Source organism: Colias philodice, chromosome 10 (assembly GCF_061535455.1).
Source record: "Colias philodice isolate Cphi_HAF_F1 chromosome 10, ilColPhil1 Martin Lab GWU primary, whole genome shotgun sequence".
Classification (NCBI taxonomy): domain Eukaryota; kingdom Metazoa; phylum Arthropoda; class Insecta; order Lepidoptera; family Pieridae; genus Colias; species Colias philodice.
Window position 1 is genome coordinate 6,049,110 of NC_143095.1, and position 20,701 is coordinate 6,069,810.

General features: G+C 32.3%; 2 protein-coding genes across 2 annotated transcripts; both read right to left on the reverse strand.

Moving 5' to 3' along the window:
* Positions 1-481: 481 nt before the first annotated feature.
* On the reverse strand, positions 482-16,116 carry LOC149485213 (katanin p60 ATPase-containing subunit A-like 1). Its single transcript, XM_089699945.1, has 8 exons — positions 15,718-16,116; positions 3,868-4,088; positions 3,333-3,796; positions 2,614-2,793; positions 2,198-2,340; positions 1,974-2,083; positions 1,515-1,641; positions 482-1,406 (listed from the first exon to the last, which is right to left on the reverse strand). The coding sequence occupies exons 1-8, from the start codon at positions 15,870-15,872 to the stop codon at positions 1,208-1,210; spliced, it is 1,599 nt and encodes a 532-aa protein (XP_089556071.1). The 5' UTR covers positions 15,873-16,116; the 3' UTR covers positions 482-1,207.
* Positions 16,117-16,568: 452 nt separating this feature from the next.
* On the reverse strand, positions 16,569-20,619 carry LOC149485214 (venom allergen 3-like). Its single transcript, XM_089699970.1, has 8 exons — positions 20,497-20,619; positions 19,987-20,136; positions 19,635-19,731; positions 19,271-19,400; positions 18,950-19,034; positions 18,691-18,853; positions 17,049-17,128; positions 16,569-16,830 (listed from the first exon to the last, which is right to left on the reverse strand). Exons 1-8 carry the CDS (start codon positions 20,617-20,619, stop codon positions 16,573-16,575), a joined length of 1,086 nt encoding a protein of 361 aa, XP_089556096.1. The 3' UTR covers positions 16,569-16,572.
* Between the last annotated feature and the right edge of the window lie 82 nt (positions 20,620-20,701).

Genomic DNA, 20,701 nt, shown 5'->3' on the forward strand with positions numbered 1-20,701 from the left:
ATGTCATAGCATTCTACTCTACAAAGGTTTAATTAACATAATAGGTATAATTATTTTAGAAAGCACCAAAGACCGATACTTTTAAATAATTATTTTAAATTAGAACCAAAGTTGAGTTGTGTAGTTATTAAAAAGTATTGTAAATACATTATAAGTTTGTCTTTTACTGAATTTGTATTTCAGCACTTCACTATTATATACGTAAGTCCAATCCTAAAGAAAATTATATCAAATGGTTACACATATCGTTAAAACAGGTAGGTATGAATAAAAACAACCTTTATTCGAACTTATTGACATTAGCCGAACTCTTTTTAACATGTATAATTTTAAAAGAAATGTTTAAAACAAAATACATCTACACCATTCCTAAATAAATAAATCTTATTCTAAATTGTTTATTATTTCAATCCCTTTTGAGCCTGATTTTATTTTTGTTTAGTTTTAAATTAGTAACAACTATTATAAAATGGGTAATAGAAGCAGATTAATCACCAGCAGTAGGATTAAATATAATATAAACCAAATAAACAAGATGAAATTATTTTATGGGGAATTATATTAAAGTATAATTTTCTAAGTTACATGACAAATATAAATATTTAAGTTCTCTACAATAGCGGAAATATTATATGCATAGGTTATAGGGTTACGCCTCGCCTAACATTATGGTAATAGATAAACCGAATACTTTCAACCATCGTGACGCAGGGCTCTATTTTGTATTTTTATAATTATACATTAATATTATATTAGCCAAATCACATTCCTACAGAAGCACAATTATTAAACTCACAAACAAATCACAACAATATTTCATCACCTTAAAATTTTTATTCCATAGAAAATTTTAAATTTCAAGCAAAACTCTATTTTGCTGCCTTACCATAGTAATAATAATGTCAAGTATTTAAAGTCATACATATTTACGCATTTCTAGACCATCATGTACCTACCATATTATCAGTATCCTAGAGTTACGTCACAATTATTATAAAATCTAATTTAGGTATATCGTAGAAAATCCATATAATTTACAAATAACAATAACTATCAAATACACCACGATTTTATTATAATACGTATAAAAGTTTATAAATCACGAGATCGACTTTGGAACCTAATATTTTCTTGTCCTTTCTTTAACACAGGCAGTTTAAGAGGTTCTTAACAGTCGAAGAAGCGCTCTAAGCGCTTTAGCCCTATGCTAGGAACAACCGTGCTTCTGCATCCACGTCGAGTAACGCGCTACATCTGCTTGAGTCACTGTGCGCCTTGTTTTCTCAATCGCGGTATCTAAATCTGCTTTAGATATTGGCGCTTCTAATTCAGTTCGTTTCAAACGACGAATTTGTTCAGGTGTTTTCCCCGCAATTTTACGACGCATGGTCATCATAGCTGCATCCCTGGAAATTATAAAATGATTAGAGCAATTTATCTCAATAATGCTAGCTAATATTTGAAACCAGAAATATAATATATTGTAGTAAATACTTGTGACTTGATACACTAACCTGCACAAGTTACAAATATCTGAACCGCTATAGCCATCTAACTTTGCAGCTAATTCGGACAAGTCGACCTCATTGGACAACACAACATCACGTAGACAAAGCTTCAATAGTTTGACACGAGTTGATTCTGAAATATGTTTTACTTCTTTAAAGTTTATTCACTATTAGCATTATTAGCCTCATCTATAGAAAACTGGTTTTCTACCGAAATTCCCATGGGATCGGACGACGACGAAAGATAAACAAGAGGAGATAGAGTAGAAAATTTTAGCAAAAGTAGGTGATGAAAGAAACTTTTTAGTAGCATAATACAAACAATAAAATTTATATTACGAAACAAAATAAATTATTTTAACATAAATTTAATAGAGTCACAATAAATTAAACTATAAACTAAATAATATAACTAACACATAACTATATCTATAACTAAAACAAATTACGATTATTATTTCTCACCATCAGGAAGGCCGACGTATATCCTTTTTTCAAAGCGACGTCTGAACGCCTCATCGATGTCCCAAGGGTGATTCGTGGCTGCTAACACCATAACTACTTTGTCTTGGTTACTGAAAAAAGATGTTTCATAAACTATACTTTTAATGAAACTATAAATTGAAATAAGCCTACATATGGAATTTCTTTCAACAAAAAAAATACATTGCTCTAAAAATACAACTTACAAAGGGGCAGCTAATCCATCCATTTGAATCAGTAACTCAGCCTTGAATCGTCGAGAAGCTTCGTGTTCAGAGTCCGCCCCTCTCATCGCACATAGTGAGTCCACCTCATCTAAGAATATCGTACTGGGTGCGTAGAAGGCGGCCTGTAACATTTTGTAAAATAGAGGCATTATGATAAAAGCTGTCGATTCTTTCATATTCCTTTTTTAGATTTCTTATTTATAAGGTATTTTATATGCCTCAAATATAATATTTTATTGAAATATGTAATGGTGGCCTAATTATATGTGATCACTACTAAAAAAAGCTTATACTTAGAAAGGAAACCTAAGAAGCAAATAAAGGAATAAATATTAACGAGTTTAATGCGAATGAAAACAATAATCGAATCTTCGACTACACAAACCCAAACATACCATATCAAAAAGTAACCTAACAAGTTTCTCAGAATCCCCTCGGTATTTAGATGTCAATGTAGCAGATGATACGTTGAAGAAGGTGGTTCGACACTCGGTTGCGACAGCTCGCGCCAGCAAAGTCTTGCCTGTGCCGGGTGGACCTGTTAACAAAACGCCTCTCCAAGGACGACGAATACCCTGAAACATGTATTTTTGAAGCTTTCGTTATCAATGAAAGCATAAGAAAGAAATTTGAATAAATAGTTAAATATATACATACATACTTACTAGAGCTAAACTACCTACATTCGAAAAGATTACATAAATAAGATAATATCATAATATGCTAGTGTGAGAATAATTGGCATTCAAAATTACAAGTTTATATAAGATTTTTGTGTAGTTTCACAGCCCAAATTAATGGTAGCCACTTGACCCACTTCCCAAATGTTTCACGTAAGTTATAATTAAGCATGCAGCATGAATGGACAGCCGTATGTAATCGCGCACGCGAATCTTAACTTATAAATTTGAGACCGGCACTTTTTTGGTAATTACACTCAAATTAAAGGTAAGTAACATAAAAATAATTAAATTGTAAACGAAATTTCTAATTCTCTTTCTTGTGATTAATACGTATGATTACTGCGTTTTGGCATTTTCAAGAATTAATAACGCGGTAAATTTACTATCAACTTCTAAGAAAGATGACACTAAAATAATAAATACACTTTTACCTTAAAATAATCGGGCATCACGAGCGGCAAAACCATTGCCTCTTGTAAAACTGATTTTGCGTCATCTAGCCCGATCACATCTTTCCAACGTACGTCCGGGTTTTTTTGCAATATATCCCTTTCCAGCGTTTCAACCAGATGAATTTCATATCCTGTTGCATCAAAAACTCTTTCATCCCTCTCCAATATCGCATCACCATCAGCAGACACGTCACCTTTCCGGACAATAGGTTTAATCGGTATAAGGTGACGCCTTCTCGGTGTTCGTTCGACTGATCTAGTTTTTCTACCACTGCCCATAGATGATGAAGATGTTTTGCGCGATACAATTGAAGGTAAGGAGGGTTGAAGATTAGGATCACGTTTACGTAATGTACCTGCCCATTTCTCGGTAGTAGGGTCCGTTTGTTTCGCTTGATCTAATGGCGTTTCTTGGAATTTGTTAACTGGAATTGGTCGAACCACTGAAAATTTGATGTATTAAGGAGATTTGTACTGTTATGTATCAATATATAAATATGTAGAGTTAATATACCTTGTGTTGGTGGATGTCTGGTTCCGTTGCCGTTATGGGTTTGAGGATTTTTAGCACGTTCTCTTCTAGCTTCACTTTTATCAGATCTCAGGCCATCTCTTGGAGGTTCATCCTTGTCTGAACCACGCCTGGTCGTCATTCTTGCAAAGCCGAACGGTTGCATACTTTCCACCATCATTCGGTCCATCATGCGGGCCATGTGGTGGAAGCCAGAACTGGGACTAGGAATTAGAAGAACGAAAGAATAAAAATGTTTATATAACTACATTCTTAGAGCATTATTAAGAGCCCTTTGTACTGAAAGTTTAGGCATTTTAGGCACTGAGATGGCTCGCGCCCGCGTTGCGCAGGAGCCGGCGCGGCATGAACTCCGGTGACCTATGAAGGCGGGTGATTATGCCACAGTATAAATAAATCAGTAGTTCGATTTTATTTGCTATCGTAGGAATGTTGTTGATATATAAATTTACTACTTATCCTATACCATTAAACGAGCAATATTTGCATATTTATACAGGGTGTCCCAAAAAGTAGTGATATACTGAAGCTGGGAGGTAGAGGACTTAGAGGGCTATCCGAATCACCCCCATGTGTGTTATGCGATTTTTCGTATTTTCGGAGTTATTACATTTTTTTTCAATTTTTCATCTATCGCCGAGTACGATGAGATTTTTATTTATGGTGACGTGAATTATTGCGCTAGATGCTTGTTTTTTTTTGTGTGCTAAGCTGAAAGATAGGCCAATTCAGTATGGTAACATTTACTATCGTTAGATCTTCGAATGGAATAAAAAAAAGAATTAAATGCTATGAAAGATAAAATTACCCAGTATGTTCATAACTTCAAGGGCCCATAAAAAAATAAAATCACATAAAAAAGGTTTTCCATTTGGCTTTTAAAAACTTGCTCTATCGATCAGGTAGCTACCCTAAAAATTTCATTTTATTATTCTGAAGGCTTCAATCGAAAAATTGAAATCTAAATGTGGTAAGTGCAAAATTTTTATTAACATGATGATTATTAAAACCAATAAATAGGTGTTTAAAAATGAATTTTTTTTAAATAGCCCCGCTGTTGCTCAATGCAAGTGCGACATCACCGTAAAAAGTTGTCTTTTTAATGTCTGAATGCTCTTTTATCATTTTTAATGGTTTCTTCTGCTACTATGAATTTCCGGGTTATTTCGTCCAAATTGTGGCAGTCTCTCGTCTTTGTAGTATCCCCACGGAAAAAATTCAATAGGGTTTATGTCCGGAGACCGTGGAGGCCAGGCTAAAGGGCAAAAATACCCTGAAAGATGGATTGGTCGTTGCAGCCTGCGCATGCGCCGGTGACGCCTGCTTTAAAGCCTGGCCTCCACGGTCCCTCGAATAAACCCCATTGATTTTTTTTCAATGGGGATACTAAAAAGACCTCGGCTACTTGAGAGAATGCCCCAATTTGGACAAAATAACCCGGAAATTCATAGTAGCAGAAGAAACCATTAAAAATGATAAAAAAGCATTCAGACAATTAAAAGACAACTTTTTACGGTGATGTCGCACTTGCACTGAGCAACAGCGGGGCTATTTAAAAAAATTCTGGTAATTAAACACCTATTTATTGGTTTTAATGATCATCATGTTAATAAAAATTTTGCACTTACCACATTTAGATTTCAATTTTTCGATTGAAGCCTTCAGAATAATAAAATGAAATTTTTATGGTGGCTACCTGATCGATAGAGCAAGTTTTTAAAAGCCAAATGGAAAACCTTTTTTATGTGATTTTATTTTTTTATGGGCCCTTGAAGTTATGAACATACTGGGTAATTTTATCTTTCTTGGCATTTAATTCTTTTTTTTATTCCATTCGAAGATCTAACGATAGTAAATGTTACCATACTGAATTGGCCTATCTTTCAGCTTAGCACACAAAAAAAAACAAGCATCTAGCGCAATAATTCACGTCACCATAAATAAAAATCTCATCGTACTCGGCGATAGATGAAAAATTGAAAAAAATGTAATAACTCCGAAAATACGAAAAATCGCATAACACACATGGGGGTGATTCGGATAGCCCTCTTGGTCCTCTACCTCCCAGCTTCCGTTCATCACTACTTTTTGGGACACCCTGTATATTTGTTTGTATATATACAGTGTGGAAATTTTCGATGTGCCCTGAATGGAAAGTACTTGAAATACTAGGGATAGCAAATTTTTCTGAAAAGAAACATTCCTTTTTCAAATTTTATTTTATTATTCAAATCGATAGAAACAATATAAAAGATAATTTATTGTTAATTTCTCGTAAAAATTTTTTGGTCTATTTTATACATACATTTAAAGTTTAAAATGAAACTCTCGTTCTGGATACATTAATTTATTTTCTTCTGAAAATATTGGTAATAATAATTTAAAGTAAAACAAATAAAAAAGGCAAAATAATAATTGAATATAAGTATGTAATAAGTAAGTTAGTGTATTCTAAATTTTTGAAAATCTTTGAATGCAGTTCTATTTCTTTTTAAAAATAAAGGAAATTTGCTATCTCCAGTATTTCTAGTACTTTCACCCAGGGCCCATCGAAAATTTCCACACTGTATTTACAAACAAATATATTAATATGCAAATATTGTTCGTTTAATAGTATAGAATAAGAAGTTAATTTATATTTACAACAATAATCCTAGGATAACTAACAAAATCAAACTACTGATTTATTTATACCGTGACATGCTCGCCGTTTTACTCGCCGCTCGGTTCTAATACGCGAACGGCGACTGCAACGTGGTCGGGAGCAAAACTAGCACAGGTCCTCCCTCGATAACGTCCGGCTGGACTCTGGCTGCACTGACGTGGTGCGCGCGAGTCGCATTTTACGTATTATATTTTATATAGAAAAAAATAAGGGCTAAATTAAAAATCTATCCAAAAACTTCCCTGTAAAACCTGATTAGTAAATGAAATGTCAAATTTTCATAAACATAGCGTTCCCCTAATTCTCATAAAACTGATTATGCTTTTAAAATCGATGTTACTTCTGATTTTTTTTTGATCGAGTCAAATGTTTAATATTGTGTTTTTATCCAAAAAAGTCACTAGATCAAACGTTTATCTGTGCTATATATTTTTTTAGGATTTTAAATATGATGATTTCTATCCAAAAACCATGATTTAGAAACATACATTTCGGAGCAGGGCCCGAAATGTCTCTTAACCTATATAAATTAATAAAGTTAGGTACAGATATACACACTGTTACAAGAAGATATATTCAAAATAAATATGTTTGCGTGTACATACTGTATAATAATAAAAAAATAATAATAATTATATTTATTATAATTATAATTCTTTGTAACAGTTCAGGCATTGTAGGAATGCTAAATGTTAGCGAATCTAAATACTAGTACCGTACTTGAAGTACATACCTAAAAAAGGGATCATGATTGAAAAATTGTCGTAAGCCCGTAATATTGGGAATGAGTGAATCTCCAAATCCAAATTCCATTTTCCGTCGTACTACTCTAAGCACCTTCGCAAGTTTCATATGTAGTTTTGTAAGGAAATCATGTAATTAAATCTTATATTGTAACGAGGGCATTATTTTTCAGTATAGCTATTGTTGTGTGTCATTAGTGAAGCCGGGTTAAGAAAATCGTGCCAGTTGACAGGTCTGTTTTGATCATGTTGCCATGGTAACGGGGTAGCGGAAACGAACCTCTATGCGTATTGGACAAACGTCTCGCACACATAGTTTTTATATAACAAAATGAGTACTGGAAAATAGACCTTTATGACTAGCAATCATGAATAAAATTTGAGAATCACACCGATTTGATGGAGGTTAAAGTACGATATTTTGGGAGAAATTCATACCCAGTGACCCACTTTTTATACTGTATAAATTAGAAACTACAAAGTAAAAGGTAAGTAAGTCGTTACTCGTAGACAACAAAAAAAGACCTTTTTTTAAGTGTAGATTATATGTAGCAACGTGGTAGCAACTTTATCCAGATCGAGACATATCCATCATGATTTTCTTTTTAATATCTGATCCTATCTGATCCCTTTCGATTTAAAACATTAATGATTTAATTTGTCAAGATAACATCGCTACAAGATCAACATCTTAGTCCAAAAAAATAACTCTACAAAAAGTTAAAAATAAAGTTCATTGAATGCCTCAACGAATCTAAAATCTAAATTCGAGGTGGTTGAACTGACTGTTTACATTTTTAAGGAAGGGTAGCCTGACAGGCTTTGTACTGGATGTGTGTCAAGGGTCACTGAACTGGCTGGGGTCATTATTCCTTACAATGTCCATTGAATCGATGAGTTCAAAGACATATCGACAGTATTGGAGGTAAAGGTTAGTATTTTCCTTAGATATTTTCCATACACGATTACCATTGGAATAGGCATGACGACAGTATCCATAAATTACCGAATTAGTGTTTTTAAGGTAAAATGTATAATAAATAAATTAAAAATAGTGACTTAGAAATATTAAAAACATTAAGATTAATGAGATTATCAATAAAATAAAACATTGAAATTCTGCAGTCGGCCATTTTGACGGAAACACGCGTGACGTCACGTCTATCTAAACAACTTCGCGTCAGGTGTATTTTGTTGTTATGAATATGTTGAGAATACTCATTTTTATTTATTTTCTATTTTTTCACGTATGCTTTATCGACTCAGAACAGAAATATAATTGCGAATTCACGAATATGTGGTTCGGGTTTCTCTGCGTCAAATTTATACAATCATTTCATATTATTTTCTCGCTTTAAACAATTACTAACACTTTTTTGGGTATTATTTTTATGTAGATTCACATTGCAATACTTCACACCACTTATAAACTTTGAAATTAGATTCTTTAACACTTAATAATTAATTATTTGTAAAATTTTGCTTCGCTATGCATACAGATAATTACGTATTTACGTAAGAGTGACGTCACGCCTACGCCATGACACCTGTGAGCTGTTTTGGCACAGTTAATAAATATTTTTTGAAAAATGGCTTTTATCTTCGTTAAATTTAAGTATATTAGCGAAATATAGGGTTTTTCTTGTTTAATAAACGTATACACACATTATTTTATTTTTATTTTATTTTATTTGCAACACAAACACATATAACAATAATATAGGTACAATACTTATTTCACTTTAAACCTTAATGACTAATTGTTATTGCAATAACATGTGTTGACTACTAGACTATAAAATATTACAATCGCTTACACATAAATATAAAGAGTTATCAATATACTAACTTATAGATAGCAGATAATTTAAAAAAGGGAAATGGTATAAAAACTACAAGAGACAAATTTCTAATCTATTGAAGGACTTGCGACAGCAAAGTAAGGTTTTCAAATAGGCATTTCCGAAATCTAATAGGTTTACTCCCGATAATGTCAAGATCTGGTATTATCTCACACAACTTATTGTAATTTGTGCAGATTCTGTTTAGAGTGCTATAATATGCTCTTTGGGTGCGGTGGACTGGTAATGTGAAAGTTCGATTATTTCGATTACTTCTAAGTGGTATATGAAAGGAAATTTGGGACAGAGCTGCAGTGGACAGTTGGCCACATATAATTTTATTTAGAAATATTAATTCCAATATTTTTCGGCGATCTGACAGTTTTACTTGTTTAAAATAAGATAATCTTTCCTCATAAGTATGAAGCGTTTTGTTTAGATGAAACCGATATGAAAGTATTCTCATAAATTTGATTTGAATTTTTTCTATATTTTTTATATGAATCAAATAAAAGGGGGACCAAATCATACTTGCATATTCCAATTTGCTACGAATGAGAGAGTTAAAAAGACAAATATAAGATTTAGGATTCCGGAAACCCTTACATGAACGTAAAATAAACCCTAGTAATCTGTTACATGATTTATAAATATGTGTATAATGGTCCAAAAATGAGAGTTTGCTATCAAGGATAATTCCTAAATCACGTACGTTTGACTTCCATATCAGATTTTTAGCATTTATAGAGTAATTATATTTTATTTTTACCGTCGTACTACCAAATTCCATAACATAGCATTTATCTACATTAAGAAACATAGCATTTGTATCACACCAATCTTTTAATTTATTCAAATCATTTTGCAGTTCAATGCAGTCATTTATAGTGAAAATTTTTCTAAATATTTTTAAATCATCAGCATAAAGTAAACAATTTGATGATAAATTATTGCACAAATCATTTATAAAAATCACAAATAATAAAGGGCCCAGATTTGAGCCCTGAGGAACACCCGATAGTACAGATATAGGACGAGAATAACTTCCAAGTATTCTTACTATCTGAGATCTATTTAATATATATGAAGAGAGCCAGCGCAGCAAATTACCGCGGATTCCCTCGCAGAATAGTTTACCAAGTAGTCGCCTATGATTAACCTTATCGAAGGCTTTCCTGAAGTCTGTATATATAGAATGGACTTGTACTTGACTATTTAACGCCCCATGAATAAAATTTGTATATTCTAAAAGATTCGTCGTTGTAGATTTTTGTTTCACAAAGCCGTGTTGTTTCGTGCTAATAGCTGGTTTAATAAAAAAGAATAAATGATCATACACTAAAGCCTCTAATATTTTTGAAAAACATGAAAGAATGCTGATTGGTCTATAATTTTCACAGCTAGTTACATCACCATCCTTATGCACAGGTACTACGTGAGCAGTTTTCCAGATAGTCGGAAATTTACCTTGATTTATTGAGAGGTTATAAATAATGTAAAGAGGTTCAACAAGACCTTGCATGCACTCCTTTATAAATAAAGGGGATATGCGGTCAGGACCTGGACCCTTATTAATATCAACATTTTTAAGATGTTGTTTTATGCTTAGTTTATCAATTTGAATATCGTGCAATGTAAAATTAGACCTATCGACATTATCAACTTCTAATATGTGATTATCTGATGAGTCTTTTTCCCAGACAGATGAAAAGAACTCTGCGAACATATTACTTATTTCAATATCTGTATGTGCTGAACGATTACCCAGAGTAAGCGTGGGAGGAACGGACGAAGCGCGTTTTTTGTTTTTAATGTAAGACCAAAAAAGTTTTGTAGATTGGGGTAAAGATTCTTCTATTGATTTCTTATAGTTACGTTCACACGTTCTGATAAGGCGTTTTGCTCGCTTGCGTAAAAGAGAAAAAGTATCATAGTCCCGTGGATTACCGAATATTCTAAATTTTGTGTGATATTTTTCTTTTTCTCTCAGACATTTCTTAAGGGCGTTACTGAACCAAACAGGAGTTTGTGCGTTTCCATGAACATTGCATCTTTTATAAGGTGTATTATTTTTAATTACAATATAAAGTAGCTCATAAAATTTATTTACATATTCGTCAACATCGATAAAGCCTTTAAATTCATTATTCCAATTTATATTATTCAAAAATTTCTTGCATTCTGTAAAATTACACTTTCTAAAATTAAAAGAATCAGATATCTTGTAATTAGACTTACGTTTTTTAGGTGTAGAAATATATACCTTAAAAGGAGGATGATGTCTATCTTCGTTTATTAAAGGATCTACATTTTCTGTTTTTAATCCCATAATATTCGTAAGGAAAAGATCTAGTACTCTATTATTTACGTTAACTATTTTGTTTAATTGATGTAAGCTGCCTATAGACATTATATCAACAAGAGCCTTAGCCTTATGAGACAGAGATCCTTGCATAAAATTTAAATCGTGACTCCAGTCTATTTCTGGAATATTAAAATCACCAATAATTATAACCTGCTTATCATTTTCAGTGAGTACCTGTGAACATGTTTCAAAATAGTGTTCATAGATTTGCTTAGGTATATCAGGTGGGAGATAAACTAAACCAATAATGATTTCAGTAACATTACCTATTCTAAGAGATAGCCAAATGTCCTCTGCAGAGCTCTCCCAGGTCTGGTGACGCACAGCGGGTATCTCTTTTTTAACCGCTATTAAAACCCCACCACCGTCCACCTTTCTACATTGTGACGTATAGCGATCTCTACGGAAGACGGTATACCTATTGTCAAACAACTCACTATCGCAAATACCTTCATTTAGATTTGTTTCACAAAAGCATATAACATCATAGTTCTCTATTAAAATTTGAGAGAAAATCTCGTTAGTTTTACTTCTTATTCTATTTACGTTTTGATAGTACATTAAAAGATCCATTACTAATTTAAATAGTTAATACAATACTTAAATACCGATCAGAGTAACATTGATAAAAAAAAAAAAAAAAAAAAATACACATATATAATTAATTACGCAATTTATCAAGTGATTGTGTATTTTTAACATAAATGACACCAGAGTTATCATTCTTTCGTAAATATATCTTAGAATATTTAACCCAAGCATATTTGAATCCACATTCCTTTTTAAACGCACGAGTTTCTGCATATAATAACTTCTGTTCTGGAGACAAATGTTCGTTTACATAGACTCTTGAGGATTCGCCTACGATGCCAAGTAGTGAAGAACATAATAAGTCTTGGGGATGTGTATTATTATATCTTTTAACAGCAGATATAAGATTGTCTCTATGGCGCGGTGAAGGTAGAGTAACTATGATATTGCGAGGTCTAGTAGACTTGCTATCCATTTTTGCAACGCGGCGGCAAGAAACAATGTCAGAATCATTTATAGTCACGGATACTATTTGACACAATTTTGTAAAAATTTTTACTAAATTTTCATTTTTGCGCTCCGGAACTGATTGAATTTCGATATTTTGACTGCGTGTTAGTTTATCAGAATCATTTATTTTCTTTTTGAGAAAAGCTACTTCCTTTTGCATTTCGATGACACCCAATTCTAGGGTATGAATAGACTTATTTATGTTCTTTATAGATGTCTTAAGCTCTAATTGTTCATTTTGCAGCAAATCTGTAGTTGCAGTAAAATCTTGTTTCAAACGTTCGATCTCTCCAAATATTTCCTTTCTCAAAACATCCTGTAAACTTTCGCGTAATTCCCGTATTTTAATATCCAATGTATTATTTAAAATTTCTTGAATGCGGTCAAAAGACATAGATTCAGTATTAATAGGACTTTGGAATTCATTACTTATTTGTATATTTTTATTCGGTGGAGAAACAGAGCATGCCGCGTCTGACTGTCCAGACATGCAAGGAGAACATAACCATTTAGATCTAGGCTGATCTTGCCCAATTTTTACGCAATCTGCATGATATTGATGATTGCAAGAACTGCATTTTATTCTTTTTTGAGTAACGAGTATGCTTATTTTACATTTAGAGCATAATACCATCTTGGCGTGAAAGTTAATAATTTATGGGGTATATTCAATTTAATATGCAATCAGATGATGAAAACAGAATTTAAATTTAACAGTCAAAAAAATATATTTAAATTGAAAAAACATAAGTATAAATATAAGTTGAAAAAACTTCCCAAATTATTTTTATAGTTTATCTGTACTATAATATATTTATTATCTGTTTAATTTGTTGTGATCTATGATGATTGACGCGGTTTTGTTCTTATCTGTGTTGTTTAACTTGACAGTTGTCAATAGAGGGTGCAGACCAATATGACACTTAATCACAAGTGAAGTCATTCAAAACTGGGCGAATATTGCTTAATAATATATCTTTGTAACGTAAAAATCATCACTTGAAGTTATTTTTAACTGCCCGCACAATTCAAAATAATAATGTTCCAACACAAGTTAAAACTGTTATTTTCACGTTAATAACACATTTATCCAATATAATGTTCACTTGTAAACAATTGATGTCCACTTCACTGTTAAGTTTTCACAACTTTATCAATGTTCTTTGAAAATAACTCACTAAAAATCAATATTAATTGAGACTCAAAGCAAGTAAGTATTACGGTTTTGACAGAATTATGGAAGAGGTTTTCAAAATCTTTCGTCATGCCTATTGTCGAGACATTTGCTGGGTCAATGAAATGTTGTGGCACACTTTTCTAAAATAATTATTATAATTTATAGGAGCGCTCGACTTTCCTGGTAATTCTACATTAGCCGATTATCTGATGTCCTTGTTTTATAGAAAGTACCTAATTTTTAACAAGAGTGAATAATATATGAAGTTAGGTATTCTTTTTTTCTCCTCCAAATAGTGTGTTTAATTCTCAATGAGACGAAAATAACTTTGATTTTATATAACCACGAACCATTTGTTTATATCAATGAAGATAAAGGGTGGAGAATTATGCTTTTAGTACTCCCACTCACGACCTTAGTAGGTACTAACGAGCCAAATCACTAAATCTGGTTATCACAATAACTTCAGTATCACCAATTGACTCCTACGCATCAATTGACTTAAATAAATTTCATGTGATGATTTCCTGCCATCTGGACATTATTTTGTCCTCGTTCTCAAGTTTACTTATAATTTGTTCTAAGAAGTAGTGTTCTAAGCGTCATCTTAAAGGGACGCGTTGCTGTAACGTTTGCTGCAACTTTACTTAACCTGATTAATGCTATAGCTGCACTAAGCTCTTAATGTCATCAAAATGAAGCACCAACCTACTCTTCAACGTACTGTGCTATTCCAATGTAATTTCATACGATTTAATTTAGAACACTGAAATATGATGTAAAATTCAATTTATTCAGATGCACTTCACTTGGCAGTGAAGATAAACATAAAAATGTGTATGTATATAGTTGTATCCAATAACTGGTCTTCATAGATTCGTTCATTCTGTTTTTCAACAAAAAAAAACTGCAAAGATAGAAGCGTAGGCGTAAAACATTACAGATAAGAAATTATAGATATTTACGAAAACAAACATTATTTACTCACTACCATAAATAATAATTATCAAAAAGCCCACTACTAGAACTACTCACTCATATTATTAATGCAATTTCGAGGTAATTTTAGACTCCTTTTCCAGTTCAATTATTTGGCGATAAAGGTGTCATTTATTTTGCCGAATGCAAGCTGAATTCGAAATGATTACAAATAAATTGGTGCTACGTGATTACAATCTCTACTAATAAGAAGCAGATTTTGATTTTTAAACTATAATTAAGGGGAAAGTGGCAAATGTTATATTCTGAAAATAGGCTGCATACTGAGAGGCTGAATTATCGACGGCCTAAATATTTAAGACTCCTGCAACTCTTCCACAATCTCTAAGCTCTTTCTTTTCTCTAATTCTAATGAATGGTAAGTACTATAAAACGAACTAGTAACCACAATTAGTAACGCTTTTCTTAATTTATAAGCATATGACAAAATAATACTACATTTTACTATAAATAATATTATATAATACGTCATAAACGTATCGTGCATTGTCCAGACAGACAAGAACGCATCGAATCGATAATTCACCTTAATTGAACAATCCTTTCACGGTAATTTCATTAGCACTGACCACGTTGGCTAGACAATCGCTATATCTAGATAACCTAGTCCCTAGGTACCTACCTTTTACATATAATAGAAAATGTTGATTTTTAATCCAATACATTGGAAGTGCATTTTATTACTATGTGGAATTGCACTTGCAAATATAACTTTCAATTTAGTTGCACATGTACATATCTATATTACCGATTATATCGCCTATTTGACAAATGCTTTACATGCTTATTTTGAGAACTAATGAAGGACGAGGAGAAGGAATATCTATGGTAAAAAACGCCTTGAAAATAAATACTTTGCGTGCAGAAAAATACGTGATTCATATCGCTACTCAAAAGGAAATTGTCCTTGGTACAATATAAGTACCCCTTAAACCCGCGCCATTCGTTCATTTTAGTAAAGCTTATATAAGTTTAATAATTTTCATTAATTAGCTACTTACCAGCCAATATCCCACGCAGAATGAAAAGTGGGATGAGCCGACATTGCTCCAAGCGGAACTCCAAAACCAAACTCAATTTTAACATCATCAGCTGCACGGAACCACGAGCGAGAGGAAGATGCATTCATTGACGCTGATTTTGTATCGTCGGACATTTTATTATTGTTTTCTAATATTGCATTAGATACAAAATAGAAATGCTTTCAATAACATAAGATTTTCTAAATTATTCCAACATAATATAGAAATCTTCTACTTTTTAAAAACGCATTTTAAACCTATCTAACGCATATAATAACGATCGAACGTGTGGTTTTTTATTAATTATTAAAAAAATGCAATGCTAAAGTTTCGTAGCGCGCTACGCGACGGCTACGAGCCAACGAGCCTGCCCGCCTGTTAGCGATAAACTACCGACCAATGACCGCTCTAACACTATATAACTGCTTTCAATTTAATTGCAAATTAACAATTTATGTACATTGTACGTATAAGCTTTTTAATTTGTAACACCCTTTTAAAATTTAAAAGAAATTCCATTCTTTTTGTGCTTTTAAATACTTATTACAATAAAAGGTCATCAACATTAGCACAAGGGAATTCCCGACTGGATGCCATTATTCGAAACATGTTGGCTAATAAACTTCTTTGCACTTTTAAAATTATAAACTAATTTTTATAATAAACATTCGGATTTTCGAAAATCCTTATAACGTATGATATGTATCGTCTGCTGCATGGTTTTTATGATTTTTTTAATGAGAAAAATAAAAATATATATCGGTTTTTAAAATATATTAAACAAATCAAACTCAAATCTAAAATAAATAAAAATTCTTAAATCTCTAAAACAATTCACATACACAAAACTAAAAGCAAAATAATTGATGGCATTATCCTTTTGGCGCTATTTGGCGAGTCTTCACCTAAAATAGTACTTTCATACGGCTTTAAATATGGCAAATACTTCAATACCATATTTAACATTGGACCTCTTTGTAATGTTTTATTTCTTTCTATCTCTGCCAACAATTCTTTAGCACGTTGTTTGCTGTTTCTTCTCGATTGGGTAACATTGGATTCAGGCTGCAGAGTCCTTATTTCACGTCGCACCTGTATAAAATATTTTGTAAGTTATACTTCAATGTTTTATTTAGCAAATAAATCACACTCTTATATTTCCTATATTTTTTCAATTCACAGAATTAAAAAAATATTTTAACACAAAATGAGAAACAAAACTACCACAAATCAACTTAGATTTGACGTCTTTTGTTTAATCTAAGGTAAATATAAATAAGCGTAGAATTAGCATTTTTTTTATTGTTTACCTTTCCTATACTGGTTGCTGGATCAGCCAAATTGTTCTCCATACGCTCTAAAGCTTCTTGCAACTGTCGAAATGTCTCCGCTGTAAAGAAAGTAAAATATCAACATTTTATATTTGTATTTGTAAAAAATAATTCTTCACATTTGGCTTAACATAACAGTGATAGACCTCTCTGGGTCCTGAACCATTTAGGTTGCAAACACAAGAGAATATTCTTTTTAAAAATTAAGACAATCATACTGTCTTAATTATAAAATTGCATAAATTATAAAATTAAAATTGCATAAATATCATACATTTATGCAATTTTTTAGTTTTAATGGTTGTTTAAGTAACTTTGTATTGCATATTTATATTAATCTTATATATAAAAATGAATCGCAAAATGTGTTGGTAAGCGCATAACTCGAGAACGGCTGAACCGATTTCGATAATTCTTTTTTTATTATATTCCTTGAAGTACGAGGATGGTTCTTATGTAGAGAAAACGTAAACATGTACCACGGGCGAAGCCGGGGCGGACCGCTAGTTAAAAATAATATTATGTTTGTGCACACAGACACATATTTTTTACAACACATGATAAAACGCAGTTTATCTTCGAACCGCACGTTCATTTAACCACAATTATGTATTATTTACAACTTACGATCTGAAAGATAATCATCTAAGTAATCTTTAGTTGTTTCAAGCGACACGGGATTGGATAGATTAAGTATCATTGAGAAATTCGATTTTAATTCAATCTCAGGCGTAATATATTTTTCTGAATTTTCGATTGTTTCAATTCTTATTGATTCTATATGACTGTCTAGTTCCGTTGATTCATGGCCTGGAAAATTAAATTTTATATCAATTCCATTTCTGTACTTATTTCTATAACTATTCTCATACGATCTTAACACACCAGTTGTTATGTTTTTTGATGTTAAAGTATTCATAGTTGTTCCATAATTATCCAGTTCCTTATAATCAAAATCAGCATAGAGATCCCATTTTTCTGTGGTGTCTTCAACGATTTCATCTGGAACAGGTTTCAGTATCATTGTTATGTACAATTTCATTCAAGCTTATCTTTTTTGTAGATTTACTTACTTCTTATTAATTTTGGTATCGTTGGATCATCTAATTCTTCTAAATTATACGGTTTTGGACGTCCAACCACACTTACTTTCTTTTTTGCTATCCATTTATATTGAATAACTGTTGAATCCGGTACTATAGTGGTAACTTCTTTGTTTAAATATGTAGCATTTTCTTCGTATATTGTATTATCCATTGCTTCTCTCTTATATAAGTTATTATTATAATATAGTTCAGTTGTAAACAGATAATCAATAGTGGCCATAGCTACTGTCTTTAAGTAATGCTCGTCTAAGCTTCCCATATAATTTAATGTGTCATTATATTCTATTTCAAGTACAGTATTTAAAAGCAAATGTTCTTCAATACCCATGTCCTTATCGGCGTCTTTAGGAATTTCAATGTCATTTACTGTAATCAATTTAACACTTTTGAATAATCTAAACGCATTGACTCACAATATTTCATTTGAAATATCCGCATTTCAGGAAATACAGTAGTAGTAGGTAACTAAATTAAGGTTTATGGAGTAGAACTAGTATACTAATTGTGATACTAACGGAAAGTACAAAGTCCAGGTACATCAGGATCGGGTCGGGATCTCGAAGGACACATAGAAGCTGGTTCGCCAGGCGTCCAGAGCGCTCGGAAGGGTATGGGCCCTCGGGGTGCAAAGTTACATACTAAACGTTCTACGCTTCGAACACGACCACGCCATAGTGCCTTAAACAGAGATATAGAGTTTTGTAGATGTCCTTTACTGGGCTCTCCATAAAACAATTTGATAAGACTGTGGATTTTTTTTAATATTTCACTTACCATGAATCTACTTCTTCCACATCCAACCATATACGTGCGTGACCAAATCATTTGAGCAAAATCGCCGTAATAGCTATTTGAAGACCTTGACAAAGAGATTGAATAATAGCAATATTCTAATTTATATTAATTATTAAACGTCGGAATTAAACATACATTAATAAACCAAGTAGGGCAACCATAAAATATAACATTTATCATTTCATGGATTTGTTTCTTTGAAGATAAACGTATTACATTTGTATATAAAACAATTTGTGTAACTCTTATATACGTCAGAGATAATCAACAATAATAATATAATAGGAAGACGAAACCTACGGAATATAAGAAGTAAAGTTTCCTTCATAAGATATCCGTTGCATGTACCAGATGTCGACCATCGTCTCCGGCCGCAGTCCCGGCGCTTCGCCCACTATCGATGCCACACACTGTCCTACTGAGACAGAATCTGAAAATCACATTCTAATAACAAATAATAATATATTTATAATGCTCTAATATTTATTAGTTTGCGAATTATGACTCAAACAATCTTGTTAGACTTAGTGTTATGGCTATTGGTGTGTGTTTACGAAACTACAAAAGTAAGTGATTCATTTTGGTAATTTCACAACGTTCATTTATATATTTGTAAATTAATTGGTAGATACTTTTTCCTTTAAGCTAATGAGAGTATACGTACAAAGATCCCGGCAAGCGTCATGCTCTTCAATGTGGCTCGGAGGTCTACACTGGTCGGCCCACAGCTGCGCTTCTCGTGACAATTCATCAACCCAACGCTAAAATAAATTGAATAATAGTTTACAAGAAACTAATGTTATAAAAGATTGACAATTTTGATACGATCAAATAAATATAAATTATTGGGAGTACAAAAAGTAGTTTAATATCCATTCACATTTCACAGCCCTACCGAATACCTATACTTACAAAATTCGCAAGAGCAACCATATTTTCCCCAATCGTTTAATAATCAAATAATATTTAATGGATTTTATATTATTATCTGTGACTAAGGTAAATAAAACAATTACCAATTTGAGCATGTCTGCAGCAGGAGGCCAATCATTCAAGCCCATCGCGATATCACTTCGTCGTCGATTGAGACGGGCCATGATTCGCACCTTATCATCCATTGAAAGAGGCGCCTGCATGTAACCTAAGCACGTAGGTCCCGGTCCCGACTATTGTAGCATAAGATTAATTATTATGTGGTGCTCTTGAAACACTATCAATAGGAAAATTAAAATACATGGAAAATTATAGGCTTGCGTAAACGCCAACTTGAAACCGACACAAATCTTTTTAATTTTATGTTGGAAAAAAAAGAAGGATCAGTGTTATTTTGTGAGATTAACTAAGTACATAATTGTAAAATATAATGTTGAACCAGCTTTCCACCCGCAGCTTCGTCCGCGTTAACCACGTTGTCGATTGGTGAAAATAGTATGAAAATCGGTGCAGTTGTTTTTGAGTCTATCGCGAACGAGAAGGACTGTTTTATAATAAAATGATATACTATTGATAAATTAATTTTAACTTACCAAATACCTGCAAAATGTATGGCCATTTGTGTGACCACACATTCTAGATCCGCAGTAATTAACTGAGCCATTCGACGTCACAATTTGTAAACCAATAAAGATCACAGCTATACAACATTTCATCATAAAATTTTATTCACATGTTGATTTTTCGATTTATTGTGACAAGGGTCTTTGTGTCAAAATGACTCTTCTTTTCAACAAC